Genomic DNA, 27,782 nt, shown 5'->3' with positions numbered 1-27,782 from the left:
AAGACTTTCATAAACACAAATATTTGTTGGGAGACAACATTGTCTCATTTCTGATAGCCACTAGTCTTGCCTGTCGCAACGCTTTCCTCATTCAAACCGGTGGCTACGTCCAAACTCAATCCTTCCTTTCTTTATTGCCGAGTACACAGCTGGGTGAGGATAAAGGGAAAACCACATATTTGCCAATACCTGCATCTGTATGTTTATTTATTTTGTCTCCAGTATTGGTATATTTCCTTCTCAAAAGTGATATTGATAAAATATGAACATTTAGATTTTTTTTTTAATCTTTTAAAAAGAGTGAGCACGTAGTATTGAGGTAGCCTAGGTTAGAATCTGGATTAAATTTTAATTGGATATGACAAATAGATTTCGTGCTATTTCGCGACGAAATTTACCTTTTTGTTAAGCCTAAAGTGGGACACATTTGTCGAAACATATGCATATCGCCGGTTCCTCATATCCAAATTTCGATATGAAATAATTTTATTAATAATTGAAAGTAATGCATCTATACATAAACGAATATTGCAATAAATATTTAAAGGGAAAACACACAAAGCAGAAAACTTGTAGCGTCATTTTGTTAGCAGTTAGTTGAACAGAAGTCGACCCATTGTTGAACCGGTACAAAGAAAGACGGCAATTTCACTAGTGCCAGCAAGATTTTCTTCTTTGCATTAGAATCATGTCGATATCTCGATACTTATAGATACATGTTGTAGGTCGAAATTTGCAAACGTCACTGAGAATTTCAGTCACATCTTTTGTAATTGTTTTGTATAATCCAATGTCACCCCATATGACGCATCCCCTCTTCGGCGTGATTCGGGATACTGAAAATTTCTTAAAATACGGGATGTCCGGCCTATACAGAGACAGATGGCAACCCTGATGTATGCACAGTCATGTCCAAAACGATTGTCGCATATCTATACCTGGCTTGTTGTAAGAATATAATTTGATAATGATTTTGTAGGGTACTTTTAATACTGTTACTATATGTATAATCGGGAAATGTATATTTGTGGTAAATTTCATAGGAAAAGAATTATAAATACGAAAATTAAAATGAGTAAAAGAAAATGTTGCTAAATGGACAAGAAAGTTTTTTTCGTTATATTGACCTTATTTACTGCTCTTTTGACATGAAATTTGCCACAAATATGTATTTGCCGATTATACACATACTAACATTATAAAAAAAATACCGGGCGAAATCGTTATCAAATTATATTCCTACAACATATTTATAGACATGCGACAATAATTTTGGACATGAGTGTACATACACAGTGTAGCAAGAGTAGATTATATCTCTATCAGCCATTCTTACCTCTGGTATATGCGGGTCCCTAGTTCAATTCCGGCCAAGTAAGTTTGTGGTGGACAACATCATGTCCGTGGGTTTTCTCGGGGTTCTCCCGTTTCCTCCCACTTTCTTCATTCCACCATTTCACTCATTTCTCATTATCACCGTCTCCTTTAGCCTAACCGGCATAACCGTGGGACGTTAAACTTAAAGATTTCATTTCATTTCATTTTCAAAAAGAATTTTTCTTATTAATTCCAACAGGCTTTATATCAATTGTTCTATGTACTTTATTATTATGCTCATTAAACAATTCTTGTCATATATCTTTTTTTATACATATATACAAAAATTTTTCCATATTTTTTAAAAAAAGAGTTCTGCTAAAAGGTTCTACGATATATTGTTTTACGAAGACACATGCTCAGAATGGAAGGCTCAAAATTGAAAAATTCGCAAAATATCATTTCTCTATAACTTACGGTTCCTGAGATATGGCTCCTTAAATCTCCCGAAATCCGAATTTTTTTTTTTGGCCAATATCTCGGTAACAGTAAGAGCGATGCGAAAAATTCCATCACTTCTTTCAAGCAGTTTTTGATGTTCTATCGAATGGAGGGCTTAAAATTGAAATATTCGCAAATAACAGACACACACACACACATTATATATATGTAGGGAATTCAGTAACGAACTTTAATAAGTTCTTTGAAAAGAGTAAACATGGTTTGTTTTTTCGTCGGCAGTTGTACTAATGCATCAGAATTTAAATTTTGTATTTCAATAGTCTTTATTTTGTTTTGGTACATTATTTTCAACAATATTTACAATCATAATTAAATCATCATTTTATTTTTCTCTTAAAACAAGAAATAAGTTTATGTAAACCTTTTTTTTTAAAAAAAAAAAGGTTTTTACAAATAAATTTCGTCTAATTTGATGTAAATTCAACCATATATATATATATATATTTAAATATAAGTTTTTAGCACATTTTTCTCCATGAATAACATGACATTTTGATGTCCATAGCGATATAATTATAATAACAATAACAAAAAAATAATATACAAAGTGAACCAAAAAAGTCCTCCAGCTCAAATCATTAATACAGAACAATACACACATAAATTAATTCTATAATAAATAATCAAAATACATTTTCTCCTATCCACATTTAACCCTAGCAGGACACTTGGTAGGCCCTTTGTGTGGTCCCGCCTAGCAAAGTCGTTAACGCTTTCACCCTTGATGTGAACGGTTCCGAATTCGAGTCCTGGTGGGGATACTCGGTTGAAAAGCTGTAACAGTATAGTTATCCTGAGTGAGTTTTCCCTATGTTTTTCTCTTTCACACCAGCCAAATTCCGGGATGGTACCTAACATACAGGTCTCAGGTCGTTTCCTTCCCCTTTCTCAGGATAGTGTGTTCGTCGAGAGACACCTTCCCTCATATCACGGGCTTAAGATCATAACTGACAGTAATGCCCAGACATATATATATATATATGAATATGGTAAATAAAGGTAAATCCTTTGTTGGCTAGCAGTTGGCATAGCTGGGAATTAATAGTTGCAATAATATTCGCCGTAAATTTAGTTGGCCCATCGCTGTTTTGAAAGTTATGTTGGCCAACTAACAATTTACCGTCATTTATCCAACAGTTTATGTTGGCCAACCGACAATTTACTGTCATTTATCCAACAGTTCATGTTGGCTAACCAACAACTTGCCGTTATTTAACCAATTTCTATTACGCATTCCCAATCGTAATATTACTTCTTTCGTTTGGGTTATGTTGGCAGTTGATTTTTGGTTGGCAAATGATCAGCAAAGCGACCAATCATAATGTAAGATCAACGTTGGTCGTTGGCTAACCTACCGTTTCCCACTGTTAGGGCTATTATGTGTGCTGCTAGGGAAAACTAGTACTCTAAAATACAATTTAACAGTTTAATCAAAAGGTTTATATCTACACTATAATTTTACGAAGCTATAAATAATGTTCTACCAACTGTAAAATTGAAATTATTCTTAGTATTTGTGAAGTAATCGAGGCAAATTTAATTATTTATTTATTGTTTCATTACGCTGTTAAAAACTATTTTGTGTTTAATATAATACTTTATCTTTTACTCTCATCTCTAACTTCATAACACATTCATAACTATTTACACCAGTGATGGTCAAATGGCAGCCCGCAGGCCCAATCCCAGCTTTCGAGTAATGCTATGTTTCATCCGAGTACCGAATAAAAAATCAACAAGTGTATGATTTGTTCCATTATTTTTTTTAATTCCATGCACAACAGAAAGAGTGTAGCTTGTCATCATAGTATAACTGAATCTAATTTTAGCCGTGAAAACATGTTCTTTAACCTGTTGGCTATGAAGTCACCGCCTACAAGGTAAGATCATTATACTCATAAAGTGACGAATTTTTAAGTAAAACGCAATTTCATAGAATTACTTTCAAATATTAGTAACTTAGAGCCTAACTGGCCTAAATACATGAAACAAGAAGCAGAGTACTCAGGAAATAAGAAACAGAAAGCAGAAAGAGAGTAGAACAAACATTTAGAAACCATCCATCTTATGCAGAGTCGTTTTGACGTATGATTAGCATCATACTAAAGTTCTGACTATTGCAGGAAAGATATGCTAGTCGAACTCTTTAGTATGGCACTAATCACGCGTCAGAACGACTCTGCATAAGGCCCATATGACTAACCTTACATTCAAGAAAATCATCGGCTCAGGGAAGAAAATAAAATGTCTCCCCAGTATGGTTCTTATTCTTTCTTGGCCCAAAGTGTGTAATAAATTGTCCATCACTGATGCACATCATTTCTGTGATATATTGTTCTCATACCAGGATTTAATTGTGAAATGCAAGCTTTGATGGACAATTAGTTCACCCTGTACAGTTCGTTAATATGTTCCATCAACAATTTTCTTTGATTGACAATTCTACTTAAAATGAATGTATATAAAACAATGGATAACAATGTATGGATTTTAATGGTGTCCATGACCTTCCCCTCCACCGCCTCCACCATGGCCATGTCCGTGGCCGCCACCACCTCCTCCGCCACCATGTCCATGGCCACCACCGCCTCCTCCGCCACCATGTCCATGCCCACCACCACCTCCTCCGCCACCATGTCCGTGACCTCCGCCGCCGCCACCTCCTCCGTGTCCTCCACCGCCTCCTCCTCCTCCACCACCACCATCGCCACTACTATGACCATGAGAACCGCCACCTTCCGATGCTCCCTTCTTTCCATACTTAGCGTCGTGTCCATGATACTCTTCATGACCGTCATGTTTCTTATGTCCTGCATGTTCATCGTAGTAATCACCTTTAGCATGATGACCTTTCTTCCCATAATGATCTTCATGTCCACCATGTTTATGGTGTCCCCCTTTATGATGTCCACCTTTCTCTCCTTTATGGTGTGAGTGGAAATCTCCATGCTTACTGTGATGGCCACCATCATGATGTTCATCATAAAATTCATGAGCCTTATGGTATTCGTTTTTATGTGATACACTGTGAGAACCTTTTGTACTATGTCCCTTTTTGTGACCTCCTTCATGTCCATACTTAGAACCCTTATCACCTTTGTGTGCTTCGTGGTGTCCACCATGATACCCTCCTTCATCATGAAAGCCTTTCTTGTGTCCCCCATGATCACTATATTCCCCTTTATGTCCTTCCTCACCATGCTTTCCATGAGCACCCTTGTCGTAATGATGATGGCCCTTATAGCCTTTGCCACCCTTTTCACCATGTTCACTGTGGTGTTCTGAATGGTGTTTCTTGCCTGATGCTTTCTTAAAATTGTGACCATGTCCTCCATCACCACCTCCGCCATGTCCACCTCCCCCTCCGCCTCCACCATGGCCATGTCCTCCTCCCCCTCCTCCCCCACCGTGCCCATGTCCTCCTCCTCCTCCGCCACCACCATGACCATGTCCACCACCTCCTCCACCACCGCCATGACCATGTCCACCACCACCATAACCATGTCCACCTCCTCCTCCACCACCACCATGGCCATGATGAGTTGCCAAAGCCACCTGTGAAGCAGCTGCTTCTCTTGCTGGCGGTCGCGGTTTAAGGACATAACTGGTAACTGTTCCACTTTCATCCTTGTGTTCCGGCACTCTACTGGAAGTTCTTTCAGGAACTACCTGATAAGTTTCAGGAATTGGTCTCCGTGGTCTACTGACGCGCACCTCTTCTTGCACTGGCACATTCTCCTGAGGAACAACTACCGAATATTGATGTGGTCGTCTCGGACGCCCAACTCGAACTTCTTGTGTTGCCTGCACATTTTCTTCTGGGACACTCCCTGGATGCGGTCGCCTTGGTCTTCCCACCCGAATATTTTCAGCGTATCTCACACTTTCCTGAGGTTCATCAGGCAGGCTTGCAGAAATAGGTCTTTTCGGTCTACCGACACGACCCCCAGGCCGTGGTGGTGTATCCTGGTATCTTATCGGTGTTGATCGAGCATTGTTAACAGAACTTGAAGCACTACCATCAGAAGAGACTGGAGCTAGTACTCTAACCGGCTTGACGTGAGATGCTTCACCAAACAAGAAATCAAAAGGCTCCGCAAACATAAAATCAAAGAAAGCGGAACTTCCGGAACACAGCATAAACAAAATGCATAAGATAGAAACTGTCCTTTGGCACCCTGAAGGAGCCATTGTGTCTTTTAAAAACTTAACTCACTTGGCACCGAGGTTGTGAATATGTCGCCCACTGAACAGAAAATAACTTTCTATGTTTCTGTGTAGATATATATATATATATTCATAGGAACCAAGAAATAGAGATTGTTCCGTGCAAAAGAAATGGACGTTTCCTCTCCTCTTTTTTACTTTTTTTAAATCTTGGATGTCACAGCATCCAAAAGCTTTCATCACTGCCCCTTTACGCCAGTGTCAGGAAAAGGGATGGCACGAATTATCAGCTTGAATGATGGTTCGTTCTCTCTTAAACAGACACCCGCAAAGACATTTCAACAAATACTCAGTTTCGAAAACGTGGCCTGTTGCTGACAACCATGAAACTTCATTTTAAAGCCACCTAACTTGTTGCGCGGGGAGATTGTGTGAACTGAAGAAAAAGAAGAAGGAAAAAGGAAACTCTGATAAAAATGAAAGTGGTTCGTCGCGGATGCTTTCCCAAACGAAAAGACAATAGCTGAACGAGATGCAATTTTACGCTTATTTTGTTTTTCCGTTTCATTTTACATCAGCTCGTGCCTTCACATGTATACTGACTTACATCAATGATCGTAATAATAAAATCTAAAGCGATCAAATGTTTCTTGATTTTACATGGGAAGACTTCCTGGTTCTTACTTGTCACGCATCTGTTTCGTCCTTTTTGTAAGTCAATATGTATCACTTATTTGGATTATTTGAAACAAATTCAAAATAATGGATGTTCTTCCAACTACCTGAAATCGATAGTTGAGAGCCGGCGTCTGGCCCGTGGTCTTGCGTCCAACATTATTTATTTATTTATTTGAACAAAGTATAAAATTACGGTTACAGAAGGTTAACATTTAGTGTTTATGTCCAGTTAACCAATTAGAATAATTATGATAAACAAGTTTAAATGTTTTAAGTTTAGATGTAAGATCTTCATGAGGAAGTTCAATTTAAATATAATTGTATCTCAGTATCGATTCTGAGATTTAGAAACAGGAATTGCGACGACGTTGGGGAAGCTGTAATTGTTCTCTACTTTAAAAAAAAAAAAAAAAAAAAAAAGGTGTGACATTTATGACCAGAGCCGCTTATCAAATCTTTCGTCTAGAATCTGTTGTTACTATCTATGGGGGGGAAGGGTAATTAAATAAAAATAAAAACTATATTATTCAGGAGAATCTGGAGATTTCCGGAAGGGCTATTAAGTATTATATTAATAGAGGCAAAGAAGATTGTTTAAATTTAATATGACTTTTCTGAAACATTGTTATGTTTCGTCCCACAAAATTATTTACAATAAAATTTATTTTATTATTTTAAAATCTTAATTATCAGGAAACCTGCCATTCTGTTTCTATATAAGCTTTTATTTTTTATAGAATTGATATTGTTGTTAACAAAAAGGTAAACTTACCAAAAGAATATCTTCGCCATCCCGTCCCTTCTGAATTTAGTGATTAGATTATTATTAAGAGCAGCTTAGCGTATAGTTAATGCCTAACACTCCCTTCCAAAAAGACCTACTCAATACCTCTCTTGAAAACTTATATAAAGCCCTTCTTTTCACTCTTACATCCTTCATTTGTAAAACAGTACCTGTTTCTCTTTCTGTTTTTAGTTTTGCTTTCTTCCCTTAACCTAAAATTATTTTGGAATTGGAAACTGTCCTGTTATTCTGAAATAAACATTTTAGATACAGGATCTCAACAAGTAAACATGTCCTACATTTTGAAAGTTGTACGTAGATTAAAAAATCCGTCTCTCTCTCTCTCTTTTAAAATAAACTACACAATATTATTACAATTCTTTCCTTCCGGAAAAATTAAAAATTACCAAGTACTAAAATGTATTAGTTAATTGAAAAATTCGTTTTTTTTCTCTCTCTCTTTCTTTCTTTCTTTCTTTCTTTTCTTTTCTTTTCTTTTCTTTTTTTTTTAAATAAACTACACAATATCATTACAGTTAAGGATATATTAATTCCGAAGCTCTCCCCACTAATCTAGTCATCTGTGGTATAGTCGAGTGGTGTGTATTATTAGGCTGACAACCATGAGACGAAACTCATTGAGGGTTCTAATCCTTCTGAACAGCATGAGAATTTTAAACAGTTCTCGAACTTTCTGTGTTCATGTCTTTGACATATTGGATTATGTAGCGGGGAGATTGAGGATTTAGATTTCCGGGCTTTCAGCATGTTAGCCCGTCATGTATGAGGGATGACATTCCTCGGCGATCACACTATCCGAGGAAAGGGAAGGCACGAAGCTGTCTGGAAGTTATGTTAGGTACCATCCCGGCACTTGCCTAGTGTGAATGAGGAAAACCCAGGAAGACCTCACATTTCATGCCAAGAGAATGACTGACCTGAAAAAAGCTTTTACGTTTTTTCGATCGAGTGTCCCAACAGGAATCGAACACTGACCGCTCGCACCAAAGACGAGAGCATTAGTGACTACGCTACGCGTGGACACTTGTATTATGTAGCATATTAAACAAGATTTGAGTACAAGATCTGAAAGTATTTGAGAACAAGATCCTGAGACGAATATTCGGACCCAAGAGGAATGGGAATAGGAATGGAAACTTCATAACGAGGAACTACTTAATTTATACGGTTTACCCAACATTGTTAGGGTCGTCAAGTCTAGGAGTCTTAGGTGGGCGGATCATGTAGCTAGAATGGAAGAAATTGATTGACTGATTTTGAGTTTTACGTCCCGTTCAGCAGCGAGGCTATATGAGACATTGACCTACTGATTAACGTGGAATCCGAACCACATGAGCTCCCGCCGGGATAGAATGGAAGAAAGTAGAAACGCTTTCCAAGTCTTGACTGGAAGACCAATCGGAAAACGACCATTAGGAAGACCCAGACGTAGATGGGAGGACAATATTAAGATTGATCACGCAGAGATTGGAATATACAAAGTAGAAACTGGATGCAGTTAGCTAAGGATAGAAGTCAGTGGAGAGCTTTTGTGAACGCGGCATTGAACCTCCGGGTTCCATAGGCCATACAGTTAGTTAGTTTAGTTAGTTAGTTATTAAACAAGATTAATTAGAAGAGCATTGAGACTGGTATACTGGTTGGAGCTATAAAGAAAAAAAAAGAAAAAAAATGTCTATTTCGTGCTCCTTTAATCTTGGTGCAAGAGTCTCTGAAACGATTCCCAGTGCATTACTAGGTCAGTTTTCACTTTAAACAGTGGGTTCATGTCTCATATAGTCTTGGCACTAAAAAAAGAGATGCCAAGTTTATATGAGACATGAATCCGAAATTTAAAGTGAAAACTAACCAAGTAAGGCATCGGATATCGATTCAGGGACCCCGTGTGCACTAAGACCAAAGGCGTACGTAATAGTCACTTCAACGAACAAAACAAATAATTAATTCCCCACCAACACATTCTTCGGCAAATTGTATTTTGTGCCGTGAAATGGTCAAATCTTAAGTAATCTTTCAAATTTGTAACCTTACATATGATTTGATTTTTTTTTTTTAAAAGCCTCCAATAAAAAAATACGGAACATAACTATTCCTAATTGAGTTTTTAATCAAGTAGATGCGAATTATTGAAGAGAACGATGGCTCCAACTAACATTTTCTTAACTTCGTCCCTCATCTGAAATTTGCTCAATCTAATGTAGTTGAGGAAACACAATTGACGAGGTCCGAAAATAAAGTAGATTGAGGAGCCAACAAATGTCGTAGAGGTGGAGTTCAGGTTTTGCGAAGTTTAAACAGAAAACTCCTTTGGTTGAATTGGAGTTTAGGGTCCCTTTTAGCAGTAAGGCTATATGAGACATTGACCAACAACTTAACGGGGGGCCGAACCACATGAACTACCGGCGGGAATCGAACCCGTATCTCCCGTGCCAAAGGCGCTTACGCTATCCGTATATATAGCCTCGAAAGAGATAAGATCAAGATAATTTTTGAAGGAGCTAACTTGAGTTCAACTTACAATCTTGAAAATTCTTTAACATCCCACGATTATGTGATTTAGGCTAAGGGAGACGATGATGGGAGAATTATTGGAATGAGAAAGTGGGAGGAACCAGGAGTACCCAGAGAAAACCCACGGAGACGATGTTGTCCGCCACAAACTTTCTTAGCCAGGGATCGAACCAGGGACCCCAAGCACCAGAGGTGAGAGCTCTAGCGTCGAGCCACCGTGCCCCCCTTAAATTCGATTTTTTTTTATTTTTTTGAAAATGCATTTATCTAAATAAGAAACTGATAGTTTCAGGCGGGGCTGAGCTACCTCTAGCTACGGGCCTGTTTTGGGGAAGGAAATTTTCCTAACTTCCTCCCCCATGGATTCGCCTCTCTAATACTCTTATTTCTTCATCTTTCTTTGCAAGATTAAACTTCTGGAAAGGACACATAAAAAAATGCAAGAAAAATAACTTATCCAGTAGTTGAGTTATGCTGTATCATCTGTTTTGATTAATTTGATACTAAGTCATCAAATCGTTGCAACAACTTCGAGAAACTTAGCATTCTTACACATCCAGACGGCCTTTCTTTTTATTCTTTGTTTTCTCTTACTTTTTGTATTTTTTAAATTATTTTTTTGAAGTTCTTCGGAGACACCAGCACGAGAAGGAAGGTAGGAATAGCAGAGTAAATTCATTCCTCTGATGAAATCTATATCTTCTTTTCTACTTTAGTTGACTGAGTTCTTGGTATTTTGATTCTTACAGTCTCAACAATGGATACTTTTTTTCCTAGTTAAGACAAAAAATAGACGGAGAAACTGGACGTCAGGCTTATCTTTTCTTTCATTAATACACTTGTCCAACGTTCATTGAGCACCTGCTTATCGAAGTATATTGTAAAGTCATTATATTATTATTATTATTATTATTATTATTATTATTATTATTATTATTATTATTATTATTATTATTATTATTATTATTATTATTATTATTATTAATTCAGAAATAGTCATTTCTATTATTATTATTCAGGAATAAGGTAATTTATACTATTCTTATTCAGAAATAATGTTTGACATTGGATTCTATCGTTTAACAACCCGATCCTATCCAATTATTAGAAAAACTTACAAATATAATTTTATTCAGTAATCTATAGTATGTATTTCCACTACAGTAATATACATAGTAACTGAGTATGGGTGCTCATGTATTCAGTTCTAGAAGGCGTACTATAGCACGGCCAATAAGAGATGGTCTCTGACGTTTCTTACCACATGCGGTGGGACATTGCAGCCTCTACTTTGATACCATTGTTACCAACCACGATCACTCTGTCTTATACCATTAATTAAATTGCCACTACAGTTGCACGGAAAAAACCTTGACACGCGAGTAGTGGCAATGGGTGATATCAATAAAAATAAGTAACAATTCCTGAGAAGTCCTGCTCGAGAATCGGAGTAACTACACCTGGAGTAATCTCCTCCCTCAATTTCGTATCAATAAAACAAGCCACTACTCAGGTCTAGTCTGCTCCAGATTTATGAACGTTTACTCGCGCTTCCTCGGCACGTAGCACTGAGTCGTATCAATAAAAGAAGTGATTACTCATTTCTCCCATTCATCGCGCAGTCATTTCGTTGTTTTTAACCTATGGCGTAGTATCTTAAAAGCCATGAAACGGGCAAGTAGCAACGATAGCTTCAATCAAAGTGCATTTGTGGATATTCTAAAAGAGTTTCCAGTGGTACTTTCAAAGTCACAGCTACCAGAAAGTAAACGAAGGAAAGCCGAAACTTTGAAGGTAATTACAGTGAAATGCAACGAAATATCAAATACATCTACGACTGAGACACAAATTCAAAAGAGAATCTTTAATATTCGAGCGAGAATAAAACAAAAATAAAAAAGAAGAAAAAATAAAAAAAATAAAAAAACGGGAAAGAAGAAAGTAATACTGAAACCATGGGAATGAACCTATTTGAGCTGATGGATGTTAATTGGAATCCAGCAATATCAAGATTAACACGACAAGCGCATATCACGTATTGTCCAAGGTCTTTGTAGATTGTTTGGCTTTAAGAACGAAATCAGACACTTGGATCCTTTGTTTTCTTTTTAAAAAAGTCCAGCCACCCACGTCATAAATCACGTCCATCTGATTGCGTTTTCCACACCATACGTGTCCCCTTTCGCCTTGACATAAACAAAATACATTCTCATGTATACACCCTTTCTATCAACGTTGAGTTGAGTTGATTATTAGTTTAACGTCCTTTTCAGTAGCGTGCCTATATGAGACAGAACCCACTGATTAACGTGGAATCCAAACCACATGAGCTCCTGCCGGGAATCGAACGCGGGTCTCCTATGCCAAAGGCATGTACGCTAACCGCTTAGCCACGAAATAGCTCTTCCTATTAACGTATTACTCTCCAAAATACTAGTTTTCTTTAATGCCACTTGTGTATAGTCAAGTGCTCCGATAGCACCCGGAAATGTATATTGTTCTTGCCACTCTGCCTTTGCTGTTTGTATATTACGCACACTTCCGGAAACAATCCATTTTCAGGTAGTCATAGACAGTACTTTGAGCCACACCAGAATCCCCTGACATTCCGACCTGGAATCCCGGATCACTCACGTAACGCAAGAAAACCAAGGGCACCGATTTCTCTGTAAATTTGGGGGAGGGGAGGGCATTTAGATGCAGAAGGTATATATATCAGGATTTTAAGACAAATTGCACTCTAATTATGCCAAATATTGTATATTCATAAATACAATAGGGGGCCCACATGAGCTTTGGGGGCCCGGGCCCCCTGGCCCCCCACAGGATCGGCGCCCTTGAAGAAAAACCCGCATCTTTTCATCATTACGTAGTCCACCACCCCGAATTTCGGTTTTCTCCTTAAAAAATGTTGTGCTAATCACTACATTTTCTTTCATAAACTTATAATGCTTTTTGTAATCTCCATTTCCAACATTTCTATGCAGTTTATAAGTTTTTCTACGTAGTAAAACAATCATATACTCTGCCATATTTCGCACGGAGTCACCTATTTAGCTTGCTCCACAAATTTGGAGAAGTTACTAGCATCACAGAGGAGTCTTTCATTTTTATTGATATCAAACGCGTAGTAGTTACTCGGCTCGAGAATAGAGGTGAGGTTACTTCAAAAGGGCGGGGCTTTTCCGAGGTCAGCCGAGACGACTAGTGCTCAGTTCTCTTTTTATTGATACCAATGCGAGTAACTACTTCAAAATTGGGCGTAATGAGTAACTTCTCCGTTTTATTGATATCACCCAATGTCACTGCGAGCTGTCAGAGACGTTCTCTTACTGGACGCACTATAGTGTGTAGTGGGCAGCTTTTCTTATTATTCTTGGGTCAGCAATCTTTCGATCAGTAATGCCAACTCGTGGGAGAACCCCATTTTGTGGGATTTTTTACATTAATTTTTTGAAAAGGGATGAAGGGAATTTTTGTCGCTATGAGTAGCATATATGGGATTTTTCATATATATAATTCATTGACAGCGACACAATTGACAGAAAGTATACCAATAAGTTCTTTATAATATTGAAATCAGTGTAAATTGTGAAATTTTGTTACCGGAAAATGAATCCATGCTAGTGCAGAAGTAGCTTGTGATTAAAAGAACAAGACATGTGAATAATGCTGTGTTTTCTTTTCATAAAATAAATTAATTAACCGAAAAAAGTAAAATACAAAATGAGAAACAACCAACTTGGAAAACATTTCACACAAAATGATCAGAGAATAAAGTTCGTTACGTATATCAGAAGATTATGGCTGAAAGACATAATTGAAATACTAAAAGCTTGACAACAATATAAATTAGTTTCGTTAACATTTGATAAATGTAGAAGATCGAAATTTACGAATAATTCGCTGATATATTATTGAAAAATGTTAGTGACATACAGTGGTTTCATAACTATATTTCTCTCTCTCTCTCTCTCCATATATATATATATATATATATATATATATATATATATATATATATATATATATATATATATGGAGTATTCCATGTGAAATCAACCAATGAAATAATGACAAAATCTGACCTGACCAATCTGATTTTTGTAAAAATTGGTGTACCGCTTTATTACAGTGGGAGATGAAAACAAATCCATATATTACCCCTCTCCTCTTGAAAATGTCCCCATACAGGGTGATCAAAAAATTCAATTCAAAAAAGGTCAATTTTTCCGTTATAGTGATTATCAAAAATTGTCATAAAATGGTTAATATGCGCACTAGAGACATGGAACAAACACCACTGAAAAGCTAAAGATTGCTCTACAAGTTGTACTATGTCGAAAAAAAACCTGTACAATAAAAAATAATACTTCAAAAATACTACAACAAGAAAAAGAACTTATTATGAAAAGGAGGGATATACTGTATTTCCCTCCCTTTCACAATTTGTATCAAATGTGTTGTGAAACACAGTGACACTGTTCACAACCACTTCACACGATTTCAGTCAAACAATTAGTGAACAAATTCTTTTTCCTATTTCAATGATGTACTTCCATATGTTTGTAACAGCAGCTCTGAAACAAAGGAATGAAAATAACGTGTATCAATGTTACCAATATAAGTTTAGAAACATTCACACTGACTAATAAGAATTGTATTGAGTATTGAATGACCTGAATTGTATTGAATGACCTGTATTGAGTACTGTTTGGAAACGTAACCTGTCTAAATAACTCGAAAGGTGGATAATTGTGTAAATTCAAATGAATACATCAAGAAACAAATGAAGTTGAATATAAATCCCTTTGATGCTGCAGGTAAATAACTACAGGCAAATGGTTATCGATCTGAACCCAGATGTCCACATGGTCAATATCTTGCAATGTTTGGTTTATGTTGAATTTTGAATCGGATCCCATTGAATGCCCAAAATGCAACTTTGTGGTGTTTTAGTACACATATGAGACTACAATTTCGACAAAATTGAACAAATTCATAGGGATATTTCTGTGCGAAATTCAAAATTCAAATTTTATTTTGAATTTTTGAAGTATTACTTTTTATTGTACACGTTTCTTTTCGATATAGTACAACTTGTAGAGAAATCTCTATGCTTTTCAATGGTGTTTGTTCCATGTCTCTAGTGCGCATATTAACCATTTTATGACAATTTTTGATAATCACTATAACGGAAAAATTGACCTTTTTTGAATTGAATTTTTTGAGCACCCTGTATGGGGACACTTTCAGGAGGAGAAGGGTAATATTTGGGAGTTTTTCATCTACCACTGCAATAAAGCTGTGCACCAATTTTTACAAAAATCTGTATATATATATATATATATATATATATATATATATATATATATATATATATCGAGAGACAGAGAAATAGATAGATTTTGTAATTAGTATAACGTGGGAAATTCAAGACAAAAATAGGAATTTCTGTCGCTCGAAATGGGATTTTATAACGTTTTAGGTTGGCTTGGTGCTCCTGCCTTCTATTGGTTTGGTGAAGTTCTCCAATTCTTCCCTATTCTCACCTAGACTTTTCATTCCCATGTTGTGTTTCTTCTCTACATCTGTATATTTCGTCGATTTCCATCGCGGCCTCCATTTGGGTATTTATTATTGTGTCATTCCCTCTAAAGCCAATCGCGTGATTCCTCCATATCTGATGTCTGTATGTCCAACAATTATGCTATCTCTTCTTGTGGAAATAGTGTTTAGTTTACATTTTTTTTTTTTTTTTTTTTTTTTTAGATACTTACCTTGAATTTACAATGCTTCAACTTTGTCCCCAAATCTTGCAACTACAATTTTAACTCATTTCCGGTCTTCATACAATAATTTAATTCAGCACAGCGGCATAAATTCGAGTGATAATACAAATGAAATGAAATGAAATCTTTGAGTTTTACGTCCCACAATTATGCCGGTTAGGCTAAAGGAGACGGTGATGATGACTAATGAATGAAATGGTGGAATGAAGAAAGAGGGAGAAAACGGGAGAACCCCGAGGAAACCCATGCACACGGTGTTTGCCCACCACAAAGTTCACTTGGCGGGGGCTGGGATGGAACCCGGGACCCCAAGCACCAGAGGTGAATGCTCTACCACTGAACCACCGCGGCCCCCATAAGTGATAATACAATATTATCTTGTCACTTTATTATAAGTTACTTCTATGTCTTTATATACTATATTTTTAACCAAATGTAATTTTTAGTTGGACTGTATAAGGTTGCAAAATTTGAAGGTATGGTCCGTGTTGTCCATCTCCGTATTTTCGTTTCCGTGAGTGATAATACAAGGTTTCATTGTAATCTTCATATATATTTATGTGTACTTATATATTTTTAACTATTGAGTAAGATAGCTTTATCAAGCCGATATCACCACCTCTACAAATAAGCTTAGCAAAAAACGAAAATGGTGTCAGTCGTTAATGGTACGTTAGTGCTGGTGAATGCTACAAGCACAATGTTGGTGCTCCTACGTTTATAAAATTATTAACAAACTAAAGTGGCGATGCCACTTCTACAAATAAGTTTCGCAAAAAACGAAAACGGTGTCAAGTGCTGCTGAATGCTACAATCACAGCGTTAGTGCTCTTACGTACGAAAAGTTACTAACAAACCAAAGTGGTAGTGTCACTTCTACAAATATGCTTCCCGAAAAAAGAAAATGGTATCAATTGTGTTAGTGCTACGTTAGCGCAGGCGAGTGCTACAAACACAAGTTAGTGCTCCTACATACGAAAAGTTATTCACAAATTAAAGTGGCAAATCTTACTGGAAGTGAAGCCAAAATCGCCTCTTTTATAAACAAGCTTCGCAGGAAACTAAAAGTGTGCTAATCGTTAGTATTGCAAGCACAACTTAGGTTAGTGCTGCTACGTACTGAAATTTATTAGCCAACTAAAGTGAAGAATCTGGCTTCACGTCAATCCAAACTTACCACTTTTACAAATAAGCTTTACGGGAAACGGGAAAGTCGTCAATCGTTAGTGCTGTCAGTGCTACAACCATTATATTAGTGCTCCTACGTATGGAAAGTTATTAACAGATTAAAGTGGAATCCTAACATGGTGTTAAGCCAAAACCATATCTTTTATAAGGTGTCTTCCCGTTGTGCCTACTTCCCGTTATGCCTACAGGCCCTCCAGCACTTTGTAGAAAATATTTTTAATGATCTTATCTGTAGGCAGAACGGTAATTCCCGTTGTGCCTACTCTTTCGAGACGGGGAATTCTGTGCAGGGAGGGATCTTTTCTAGGGATTTTTTCTTTAGTAATTCTAATAGATTCTGTAAGAAGAATAACTATTCCTTTAAATTTCATCATATATTTTAAATGTTATCTTACTTGCTCTTCTCAGAAAAAATGACTAGGTACAGTTTTGTTATTAGCAGCGTTATTCACGTCTACTTTAGTAGAGATGTGTTTTTTTAATACTTACAGAGAAATGGAAAATTAATTGATTCAGTTACAAGAAAATAAACTTATTTCGGTCTAATATCAAGTCATTTCACAACAAAATTTTATTCAGTTTTCCAGTAGTTCATCTCCAACATTCTAAGGCTCGCAGTACGTAATAGGTGCTACAGTTCACATCCTCAAAATATATTTGGCCATATATTAAACAAACAATGCAAGAAGATGCATAATTCGGTCTCTTTTCTTTTTCTAAAAAAAGCCTTTGTCTTCTACATCACAAAGAGGGTGCTTTGTCCTCTATACATGATTCTGTATTACACGCAATATGTCGTACTTATATTGTAATTGATTCAGTTACAAGAAAATAAACTTATTTCGGTCTAATATCAAGTCATTTCACAACAAAATTTTATTCAGTTTTCCAGTATTTCATCTCCAACGTGCTACGACTCATAGTACGTAAAATGTGCCACAGTTCACATCCTTAAGACATGTTTGATGGCCATATATTAAACAAATAGGGCTAATGCAACAGGATGCATAAGGGGGCCCTTAAGAAAGGGTCTTGGTCTCCTACATTAAAATTACTTTTTCGGCATCACCTTATCAGCTGATTTGTCTTCTATACGTGATTCTATACTATATGCCATAATATCATACATACTTCTATTTTCATATTTATATTGTCAATGTAAATAGCAGGAATACAAAATACAAATATCATAATTGAATGTTTTTGTAGAGTTTCAACTCAAATCAAAAGGTCAGATAATCGGGGAGGGAAAGGGATTTATAAGATTTTGTTTCAGTTTGGTACTCTTGAAGGTGATTGGCTACTGTGTTCACCGGTAGCCAATCAGCGTTCAGAACACCTGACGGCTTCGAAAAGTGAAAGTTCTGAGATCGAGACAGTAATCTGTATAAAATTCAATTCAAATTTTTAATCTGTCACTTTATAAGTATCAATAGGAATAGTAAGCAGCATAGAATGGCAGAATTTGTCAGTTCGAAATACGGGGGGAAAGTGCTCGCGTACGAAGGGTTCTTATACCGGATTAATAGACGTAGTAAAGAAAAGACATATTGGAAATGTACACGTGGGTGCAAAGCGACAGTTGTTGTTTTGGGTGACGATGTTTTATCAAAGAGTGGAGTACACTCTCATGAAACAGAAAGGAGCAAAATTGAAGCAAGATGCTTAATAGACAGGATGAAGTGTAAAGTGTCCGAGAATCCTGTAGATGCAGTTCCAAAAGTTTACAGGTAAGACTAAATTTTCTTTTTAAATGAGTAGTTATTTTATTGGTTAGTTCTATCTTCTAGTTAAAAATTAACTACTTTTTTCTTTCGTTTTTTAACATTACGTTAAGAGACACCAAATAGTTGATCTGGGTAAACTGAAGTCAGTTTCTTGAAGGTAGCCTAGTATCTCGCTAGTCGTGTGATACAAGTTCAAGTTAGCAGTACAAATAATCTCAGTTTACAAGTTTTGACTTCAAGCTTATTGCACTAGTCAGATGAATGTATTTTGCAGGTAAATTTTAACGAAACTATTCATGTATTTTTTTTATTTATTTCATTTGTTTCTATCTTCAGAGAAGTGATTGCAAAGGAAGGTATACAGGAAGAGGTTGCAGCCGCTTTGCCAACATTTGAGGGAATTAAACATACCCTGTATAACTGTAGAAGCGCAGAAAGGCCTGAACTTCCCACAACAAGAAATTGTATTAGGTTAGAGGGCAGGTGGAGACAGACATTAACAGGAGAGGAATTTCTCTTAATTGATGATGGTGTTGATTCTGATCGATTATTGGTAACTGAATTTATTATTATTCAATTTTAATTACAATAACTTTCGTAAAGTACTTAATGTTAGCAGTGTTAAGTTTACAGACATTAATTAATATCATCTAGTTTGAATTTACTTAATAGGATCCTCAAAGTTTAGTTTTGGAGCCAGAGGTGTACTAATACAATTAACTGATTCAAATAAGGGATTTCAATTGTATTATATTCTGGGCACGAGCTGTAGATAACTTTAACATTCAAGTATGCATCCTTAAATTTTTAGCTAGAATTAAGTATGCTGGTCATCACACTTCAAGCTTGCAGCATGTCTGAAAATTCAATATTAAATATATATTTTGTTTGAATTTAATAAGTTTGTTAATATGTTAATTAGCTAATACACTAATAATTATCAATATATTAGGGGAGCTAAATATTAATATTATATTCTGCAGGTCTTTGGGACAACCGGAAATTTACGGAAGCTTTCAACCACAAAGACAGTTTGGATGGATGGTACTTTTAAAGCAGCTCCCCGTATATATCAGCAGCTGTACACCATACATGGGACATATTTGGGGCAGACTTTTCCGTTTCTATTTTGTTTATTGCCTTCTAAGAAAGAGGAAGACTATCGTAGGATGCTGCTTCTCATTAAAGATGCGGCTTCTGCAAATGGTCTTTCCTTTAATCCTACTACAGTGATTATAGACTTTGAAAGAGCGGTAATCAATGCCGTTACTGGTGTTTTTCCGGATGCAGCCATTCGTGGGTGTTTCTTCCATTACACCAAATGTTTATGGAGGAAAGTTCAGTCATTGGGGTTGTCCACTTTTTATGAAGAAGACAAAGAGGTCAGGAAGTGGATAAGACGTGCTGCTGCACTACCACTTGTGCCAGTGGAGCAAGTGGGTGACATGTTCCTGCATCTCCAGGAAAATGCCCCGGAAGTACAAAACGCAGAGAAGTTTCATGACTATTTAGTCGAAACATGGCTGGACGATGCAGACGCCATTTTCACAAAGTAAGTACGATATAGTAGTTACCTTATTTTCTACGCTATTTCACTATCTGTTTTTCGTTTGATTTTTTTTTTTCAAATATATGTGGTTTTCGTTTGGGAAACGAAATCTACGTTAGCAGTGATTAGTATTTCATATATAGGCCTACTCATTCGGTCATTTTAGTCCTTTATGTTTTTCCATTAGTTTCGTTTGTCATTGTTGTATTGCCTATGTGTTCTACAATTGTGAGCTCAGAAGTGTCTGGATATGAAATGGTGCATAGTGTCTTTAATGGAGTGTGGTAAGCGTAATTATTATTCTCATTCCATAAAAAATCATTTCTGAGATCTGCATGCCAATACGAAATTTTAATCTGCTCATACCAGAGATCTGAAATTAACTCTATACTAGTGTAATGATTACAAAACTGAATACTTATAAATTTACCGTGTTACTAACAACAAACAACAGACGTTATCCTTAACGTTATCTACGACAGACGTTAACATGCAACTTCCAATCGTTGTTGAATGTCTATTGTCAAGCTTTGATTTGTTTTATGTAATTAATGTTTCTCTCTTTTCCAGAGATATATGGAACCAATATGATAATGTCGAGGGAAGAACAAATAATGTTGTAGAGGGCTGGCACTCTAAATTAAACAGAAAACTGACAAGAGAACATCCAAATATTTTTACATTTGTACAGCTGTTGCAGCAAGAACAGAGTGAGAATGAAGCTTGTATGCTGATGTTGGAGGTAGGAAAAAAGCCGAAGGAACCAAAGCTGAAATATAAGCGAATTGAACAAAAAATAAAATCATTGAAGGCACGTCTGGAATCACATGTAATAGACTTGGTGGCTTACACAGATGCAGTTGCATACTGTTTGCATTTAGAACAGTGATGGTGAGATGTTTTAAATATATTGGCTATATTAACGATATATGGTATTAACATTGACGATATGTAGTATTTACATTGACAATATAAGTATATGTAACATTGCATGTAGTATAGAATCGTGTTAGAAGACAAATTACCTGTTAAGGTAATGCCAAAGAAGGAGCAGTGATGTAAAAGACAAAGGCTCTTTTTTTTTTCAAAAGGGCCGCCTTATGCATCCTCTTGCATTGTTTGTTTAATGTATGGCCGAACATGTCTTGAGGATGTGAATTGTGGCACTTTTTAGTACTGCAAGCCTTAGTATGCTGGAGATAAACTACTGGAAAACCGATTAAAATTCGGTTGTGAAATGAATTGATATTAGCCCGAAGTAAGTCTGTTTCGTGTTCGTTTCAGATACAATGTCAAACGGGTTACTGGCAACTGAATCAATCAATTCGAGGAAAGAGATATGATGGAGACAAACACTCTTTTTAAAGGCCGCCTTATGCATTCTCTTGCGTTGTTTGTTTAATAGTTGGCCAGACATGTCTTGGGGATGTGAACTGTGGCATTTTTTAGTACTGCAAGTCTTAGCATGCTGGAGGTAAACTACTGGAAACCCAAATAAAATTTTGTTCTGAAATTGCTTGATATTAGATCTTTTTTTTTTTTTTTTTTTTTTAATGTTTGTTTCACATACAATGTCTAACATTCTTGCAACTGAGTCAACCAATTTTCCATGTATGATGAAACTTGTAGAGGTGGTGGTTGTTTTTACAGAAGCTTTTAGAAATACTAAAGAAATATTCCCTACAAAAATTCCTCCCTGCACATAATTCCCCGTCTCGAAAGAGTAGGCACAACGGGAAGTAGGCACAACGGGAATTACCGTTCTGCCTAGAGATAAGATAGTTAAAAATATTTTCTTTAAAGTGCTGGAGGGTCTGTAGGCAGAACGGGAAGTAGGCACAACGGGAATGAACCCTTTTATAAATAAGCTTTGCGGGAAAGAAAACAGCATCAATCGGTAGCGTTACGTTAGATCTAATTAGTGCTACAAGTACAATGTTAGTGCTGCTATGTACACATAAAAGTGCAAATCAAAGTAACGATTCTGACTTGACGTCAAGCCAAAAACGCGACTTTTACAACAAGCTTTGGAGAGAACAAGAGTGGTAGTGCTGGAATCGAGTTAGCTTACAGAGATCACATTCAACCCGGAAGTATAGAAATCAACCATTGTCGGTTTTAACGTTGATCATGGTAGGGCGAAAACAGTAATAGATAGCCAGAAACGGTTTTCTTTAATAGATCAAGCGTTCCAAAAATATATTTCACCTCTATTCTTAACTTTCTACAAAAACCAGAAGAGATAGAAATCCAGTATAAGTTTCGGCTTTAATACTGATCTACGAAGCCATAGAGCAAAAACTGTGGAGCTTGCGAGAAGCAGCTTCTTTGAAATTGATTTAGCATTCTAAGAATTGGTATGGTCTTCACTCTTAATCTTCTGTTCAAGCCGGATGTTTCAGAGTAAAAACGATGATAGATAGCGAGAAGTGGTTTTCTTCAATCGATTAAGCGTCCCAAGAATATGTTCAATCTCCACTCTAACGTTTCTACTGAAACCGGAAGTGGTAGAAATATACCTGTTTGAGAATACTTTTGAGCTGAAATACTTTTTAGAGTCTGATTTACCAAAAAACTCCTTTATTTATTTATTCTGTCCATCTGGAGACACCAAACTTCAAGAACTACTTGATGGATTACCATGCACTTTGGCCGGGATGTAGGGGGTGAAAAGTTAGGAAATTGAGTTTGTTGATGGAGATGAATCTATCCAGTTGATCCCAAGACATGGACAATCAAAAATTAGTTCTCTACGTATTCCTATGGAGGTAATTATAGTGGATATCATCCTTGCTTGGTAGGCAACCAAACAGTGCTGTTGAGATTAGCGGGTTAGTATAAGGCCCAGGATACAAAAATATTAATTTGTCCATGCAATAAAACGCTAAAATGAAATTAAATGAATTTCTACTCGACATCTAAAAGCTTTTCTGTTTTCAATTATTCATTCACCTTTACTAAAGATTTTGAAGGGGAAGTATAGGGTAAAGGGAAATTTACAAAAACTCAAATTTCAACTTTAACGTTGTTATATTGTGACAAAACCAAACTCCTTCACGTGGTATACACTTTGACACTGTTATTTGTTTTCTGAAAACAAAAGTTGAAACAGTTTTTTCTTACTATTTTCAGAATGCGATTCGAAATTAAGACAACATGGGATAGCTTACCTGTGAACCATGATCCTGTTATCTTGGATTTAGAAGGAAGCGAAGATCATTTGACTCTAAAAGTCACCGCGCCGTTTTTTAACAATCCTCCAAATCCAGGAGGTACTCCTGGTGAACCCTTTTGGGAACTTTGGAATTATGAAGGTACGTTGGAGATTAGTGACATATGCTGAAAATGTGTTCATGGCTACTGCAGCCTGTATATGAAAGTAATATATTGATTATAGAAGAGCTCTTGTAACCACATATTACATCTAGGGCTAGTTAGTATATACATATTAAAAGTCTGGCATACTAGAAGTAATATAGAATTTACCTTTTTTCTTTTGTTTGTTTCTCATAAGTGAAAGGAGATAATGAAATGCATCTTACCACAATCATAGATAATATTATTCTACAACAGAAAACATGAAAGTGGAGAGTTTTCAGTGTTGCTATTCATAGAAACTATAGATTACCAGAATAACATTTCTCTCAAAATCTAAGTTAAGGCAGCGACTGGAGTAACGAACTCAACTGTATTTGATTACGTATCATGTTGTCATGGAATCCTGTGAAGTACGTTTCAAATAATAGTTGTATTTAGTTTGTAATAAACAAAATAGTTTTAACATAAAGTTGTTAAAATTAAATAATAAAGTTATTTAAAAAGTAGTTCACAGGATACCAAAAGATATTTACCTGAACCAACTGAAGCACATGCCAACTATCAGGAATGCTCTGTTACATATGCCACAACACGATGAGTCGATGGACGACCATAGATGCCAACTCGTAGAACATAAAAAAATTGTCAGATCGTAGATCTAAAATATCACTAGACATAATGGAAAAAGCGTTAGAAGTTGTTAAATAGCTTTAAGACTAATCTAAATGTCTCCGTCTGACCGGGACTAAACAGGAAACCGGTCGGAATATCGGGACGACTTTTCAAAACCGGGACTGTCCCGGTCAAACCGGGACGTATGGCAAGCCTAGTAGTACCTTACGAAAATTGTCAATATTTCAAAACTGTGCAACTAAAGAAAACTAAAAGTAATTTATTTCTTATCTGTCTCTCCTACAATTCGCCTCACCTCGGCGTACTGAAAGAGGGTAGCCTTCGAGTCGCAAGAGCCCATGAAGTATCCCACCATATGGTAAACACTTCTGCCGGTAAAGCTACATAATGCTTGGTGTACAGACTGGTATATGTGCAAGCGCGCTTCGTCGTAATGGCATTTATTAGTGACCTCCTAATGCGTTTCTGACTATACCATTGATTCGTATTTCGCTAATCATTACATTTGAAAAGTTAGTAATTATTATTATTATTATTAATTTATTTATTTCTTATTTAAAATGGCGGAGTTAGCATAACCTTTTCTTCCACTCAACCATTTACATTTTTTAATAACGAGAATAAAAAGGATATACACTTAGGCACGTTAAAGAGTTACAGACATACAGAACAATACAGAAAATAAAACATGAAAAGTGAAAATGAAACTTATTATATATGAAATAAACACTAAAATAAACAAGCGATAATGCTGAAGACATGTTAAACTATACAACGAGAGAGAAACAAAGAAATCAATCTTAATTATATATAACCCACATACTTAAGTGATTGTGTATGGTATATACGTTCATACACATGTATCAGAAGGGAATAGAAAATAAAATAAGAAATAAAAAAGAGAGGAAAAAAAAAGAAAAACGAACGACTGCATGGTAACGCAATGTTTTTTTTTTTTTTTTTTTTTTTTTTACTGAAGACCTTTATTAGAAAGATATTCTTTAAGCCGACGTTTAAAAGTCAACACTGAACTAGAGTTTCTGATGCTCTTAGGGGCTGTCATTCCAAGCTTTGGTGGCAAATAGTGTGAAAGATTTGGAAAATAAATTAGATTTGTGCGTTTGAACGGCGAGGTTATGATGATGTGTTAGCGCGGTTTAGAAATTTTTCCCTTTCATACCTATACTGCTATATAAAGGAGTAAAAGTGGCTCATTCAGTAACATCAAGGCCATACTACCATAGCTAAAGATATACAATTTTGACAGCAAACTCCCATGTTATGAAAACAAGTGATAAAAAAGGATCTTTTAAAATACGTGTCTTAAGGGAGGTTAAAGTGTACACAATTTTTTTTTTTCAAAATTAAAGTATCTCAAATTAGGAAGATGAAACTTGGCATATAAGTTTCTCCTTAGAAAGTAACCGAACACGTGTTTCAGTAGTTTTCGAAAATTTCGCTCGGGATGATCTACCTTTTCTCGGCACAAAAATTTTTATATTGGACCTTATGGGGAGAACATGGCTACCGAATTTCCTCAGTTTCTAAGGAACTAGGTATCTCTAATGGGAAAGAAAAATTTTGCAGCATTCTACAGAAGTTTATTAACGTGTTGAAATACTTAAATTGTATATTTGTCTGCTAGTTTAGCAGAAATAAATTATTAAAAAATAAATAAATTAGTTTCTTTTTATACAAATTATAATATGTCTAACTTTGGAACCAAATATGGTAGAAAGATCAACTTTTTTTGTTTTATTCCTTGAGAAGAAACGGCTCTAATAGTTTTAATCACAACCATATCTGATACGCCAATTAAAAAATAGTATTTTAATATAAGTATTAAACTCCACCTGTCAAGAAGTTTGACGAGGGTAAGGCATCCGCGCCCACCCTTTTCTTCTGTTTTCGTCCCGAGAGATATGAAGGGACCGTTTTCACAGCAGATGTCAATGCGAATGTAAACATCCTGTTCTCACGTTCAATAGCCCAAGTTCGGCCACTTTCTCTCTCTTTTTTTTCTCTCTCTCTTCCGAGGAGGTGTTTCTAGCCTGTAAGAAAATTATAGATATGTAGAGAAAATGGTGATCAATTATTTCTGATAGCCAGATAATAGACAAGCATTCTAAAATTCCTTCGAATTCCAAAAATGTATCGACCATAACTTTACCATCTGGTTATTTTCAGAAGGCAAGAACTATATTATTATTATTATTATTATTATTATTATTATTATTATTATTATTATTATTATTATTATTATTATTATTATTATTATTATTATTATTATTATTATTATTATTATTATTATTATTATTATTATTATTTGGAGTTAGAGTGCAAAGCCACGAAGATACAAATGGCTCTATTGGCTAAACATACACATAGCTGCCCCCATTCACAACATCCCTTTGTGCGTTAGAAACCATGCTATAACAATGCGCCCCTCGCAAAAATCTAATTCAACTTTTATTGACCTCAGTAGCACTTACTAATAGCGTAAATGCTATTAGTAAATGCTATAAATCAGGCATTTGCAAGTAGAAACAAGGATTGGCCGAATCACAGAAATCTTACTGTCGTCACGGGCTGTAAACGGATAATTTAATAACGGACAATTTCGCGGGCTGTATAAAAGAACTCGGCGTGTCAGATCCGGCCCGCGAACCGACTATGTGTGTGTCGTGGATGAATAGTTACGCTCATCCCTTATAATCAAGGAGTCCCTTGTTTGATTCCCGATGAAGACACAAGTGGTTCGGATCCTACGTTAAGCTGTAGGTCCCACCCATAGGACGTCATCATTCTGAAAGTATGTTCTTTTCTGCGTATCCTGCTTCTTGTTTCAACTCTTTAGGATAAATCGAGACTAACTGACAGTGCGTAGTCTTGGCGGGGTAAGCGCGGAAAACGAAAAAATCAAAGAAAACAGGGCTTTGCTCCCTTGTCCCCATATAGCAATGCACAGTATAGACACCGTTCCAAATGGGTCTTATAGGAGCTATCATGGCAACATTTTTGTATAAGACAATTGGTGTGTGTCGTCTGCATTGTTGTCTGGGGACAAAAAAGGGCAAACATGTTTTTCAATAAATAAAATAAATAAATAAATAAATAAATAAAAGAAAACGTGCATTTTTCAATTCCCGTATCCTCGTCCTAAGAAGTCGCTTAGCGCAACGAGCCTAAACTTTAAATGCTTTGAAAGTTTGTTCTTTTTTGCATATCCTGCTTCCTGTTTCAACTCCCTAGGACAGTGATGATTTCAGGGGTGATTCTGGGGGAGAATTCTCCCAAGAGCTACGAAATTCACCCTCGGGTGCTTGAGATCTTCGCAGAAATTTCTGTGGAGCACGCAATTTTTAGTCGCTTTCCCCCTGTGCGTGGTGCCTCCGGAGGAAATGATCTGAAATTAACAGTGCTATAGGATAATTGGAGACTGACTTACAGTGCTTAGTCTTAGCGAAGTAAGCACGAGAAACCAGAAATATCACAAAAAACAGGGCTCTTGCTCCGCTGTTCCCCCGTGAAAATGCACGGTTTACATACAATACAGGTTGGATCTAACAGGGCTA

At 36.2% G+C, this 27,782-nt stretch overlaps 2 protein-coding genes across 7 annotated transcripts in view; one reads left to right on the top strand and one right to left on the bottom strand.

The window, feature by feature from the left end:
* Positions 1–27,782, top strand: part of LOC145669682 (UPF0462 protein C4orf33 homolog) — a 77,720-nt gene that overhangs the window by 31,350 nt on the left and 18,588 nt on the right. For 4 of the 6 annotated variants that reach the window (XM_081737954.1, XM_081737953.1, XM_081737952.1 and 1 more), the window contains exon 2: positions 23,389–23,570. In XM_081737954.1, coding sequence (XP_081594080.1) covers positions 23,390–23,570 — 181 coding nt within the window. In that variant the 5' untranslated portion in view covers position 23,389. Of the gene's footprint in view, positions 1–19,353; positions 20,260–20,826; positions 21,148–23,388; positions 23,571–27,782 lie in introns of those variants that run through there. The other 2 variants (XM_081737950.1, XM_081737955.1) reach the window with 2 other exon arrangements.
* On the bottom strand, positions 4,000–6,030 carry LOC145670623 (uncharacterized). Its single transcript, XM_081739415.1, has one exon. It carries the CDS (start codon positions 6,028–6,030, stop codon positions 4,330–4,332), a length of 1,701 nt encoding a protein of 566 aa, XP_081595541.1. The 3' UTR covers positions 4,000–4,329.

The sequence above is a fragment of the Thermobia domestica genome, chromosome 14 (assembly GCF_964235325.1).
Source record: "Thermobia domestica chromosome 14, izTheDome1.hap1.1, whole genome shotgun sequence".
NCBI lineage: Eukaryota > Metazoa > Arthropoda > Insecta > Zygentoma > Lepismatidae > Thermobia > Thermobia domestica.
This window is presented reverse-complemented; position numbering and strand designations above follow the sequence as displayed.

Bases quoted from the DNA above. Each gene is read 5' to 3' on its own strand.
- LOC145670623 (XM_081739415.1), bottom strand. From the start codon at position 6,030: ATGGCTCCTTCAGGGTGCCAAAGGACAGTTTCTATCTTATGCATTTTG.